Genomic DNA, 1,394 nt, shown 5'->3' with positions numbered 1-1,394 from the left:
TTTTAAACAATATTAATTAATATTTTTTTGGTCCTACATAATGTCCTAGACTATAATCCTGTCTTTAAACAACGTTTGATTTGTTTAATTATAAAATTATTGAATAAAATTCCCGTTGTGGCTATCACTTCGACATTTGGTGGGCCCCTAATTTTAAATGGTTTCAGTTAATAAAATACCTTGTATAAATAATTCCATGTAATGTAAATAAAAAATTTAATTATCTTGAAATTTGATTACGAAATGAACGCACAAAAGTGGTTGGCAACCTTGATCGAGACCAAAAAACCGTCTATTTATCATCAACCTTGATTCCCTGAGATTAACAAGTGTTGGGAAAGTAGCCCAACACAATTTTGTAAACCAGCGCATTCACGCCAAAACACGACGATGCATCTCCTGTCTTCACTAGTAAAAGAAACTGTGCCAAACTACTTATCCGGCCTCCCGATCCCGGACACGATCGGCGGATGGTTCAAGTTGGGAAGTAAGACTTTTACATAACATCCAACTGCGACTGTTTATCTCAGCTGGTGTTTTCAGTTAAGGACTGGTGCGCCCTGGTGCCGCCCACCGCCGCCCTCGCCGGACTCACGTACGTGACCTACAGGGCGTTCTGCCCCCACGGTCGTCCCCAGCCCACCGGCATCGTCAACCCCAAGATCCTGAAGAGCAACCCCAAAGTCGTCGACACCATTGACGTGGAGGACATTGCCGAGAAGGCAGCCTTTTGTCGCTGCTGGAGGAGCAAAAACGTAACTACTTCATATTAATTAAATTGTTTAAGTCATAATTTAATGTGTTTTTTAGTGGCCCTACTGTGATGGTGCCCACGGTACCCACAACAAGGAATGTGGAGACAATGTAGGACCGATTGTAGTAAAGAAATCGAAGTAATTGAGTCCTGGCTTGGTTAGACCACGAGGTGGAATTAATTAACAATTTTGGTGAAACGGTTCTTTAGAAATTTCTTTTTTACGCATTAATTGTTATCATAATTTATGATGTACATTTATCTGATTGTTGAATTAAATATTTAATTTAGTTGTGTGTGTCTTATTTTAATTATGAACTCATTAAATTATCTTTGTGTTTGTTTTTGTATTAGCATCGTGTATGTGTGATGTAATACGAGTAAATGTATTCCTGTTTATTATTATGTTTTTGGATTGAAGGAATATTTGCGAAATTATTTATAAACGCCCAGTTTTGTTCTAAAAATATGTGAGTGTCTCGTACAGTGTCTTGTTTCACATAAGTAAAATTAATAAACAATATTGGCTGCCTATAATTAGTATAAATAAACTAGAAAATTCAGATTAGATTTTTTTTAAGATAATTTATTTGATTTGTTCAAGAGATAATACTTAAGTGTCCATTAAAATTAACTTTTG

General features: G+C 36.2%; 1 protein-coding gene across 1 annotated transcript; it reads left to right on the top strand.

Annotated features, from left to right (window-relative positions):
- Window positions 1–274: 274 nt before the first annotated feature.
- On the top strand, window positions 275–1,046 carry LOC109606456 (CDGSH iron-sulfur domain-containing protein 2 homolog). The gene is made up of 3 exons (XM_020023009.2): window positions 275–487; window positions 544–755; window positions 811–1,046. The coding sequence occupies exons 1-3, from the start codon at window positions 391–393 to the stop codon at window positions 895–897; spliced, it is 396 nt and encodes a 131-aa protein (XP_019878568.1). The 5' UTR covers window positions 275–390; the 3' UTR covers window positions 898–1,046.
- The last annotated feature ends 348 nt before the right edge of the window (window positions 1,047–1,394 follow it).

Source organism: Aethina tumida, chromosome 3 (genome assembly GCF_024364675.1).
Source record: "Aethina tumida isolate Nest 87 chromosome 3, icAetTumi1.1, whole genome shotgun sequence".
NCBI classification, from domain to species: domain Eukaryota; kingdom Metazoa; phylum Arthropoda; class Insecta; order Coleoptera; family Nitidulidae; genus Aethina; species Aethina tumida.
This window is presented reverse-complemented; position numbering and strand designations above follow the sequence as displayed.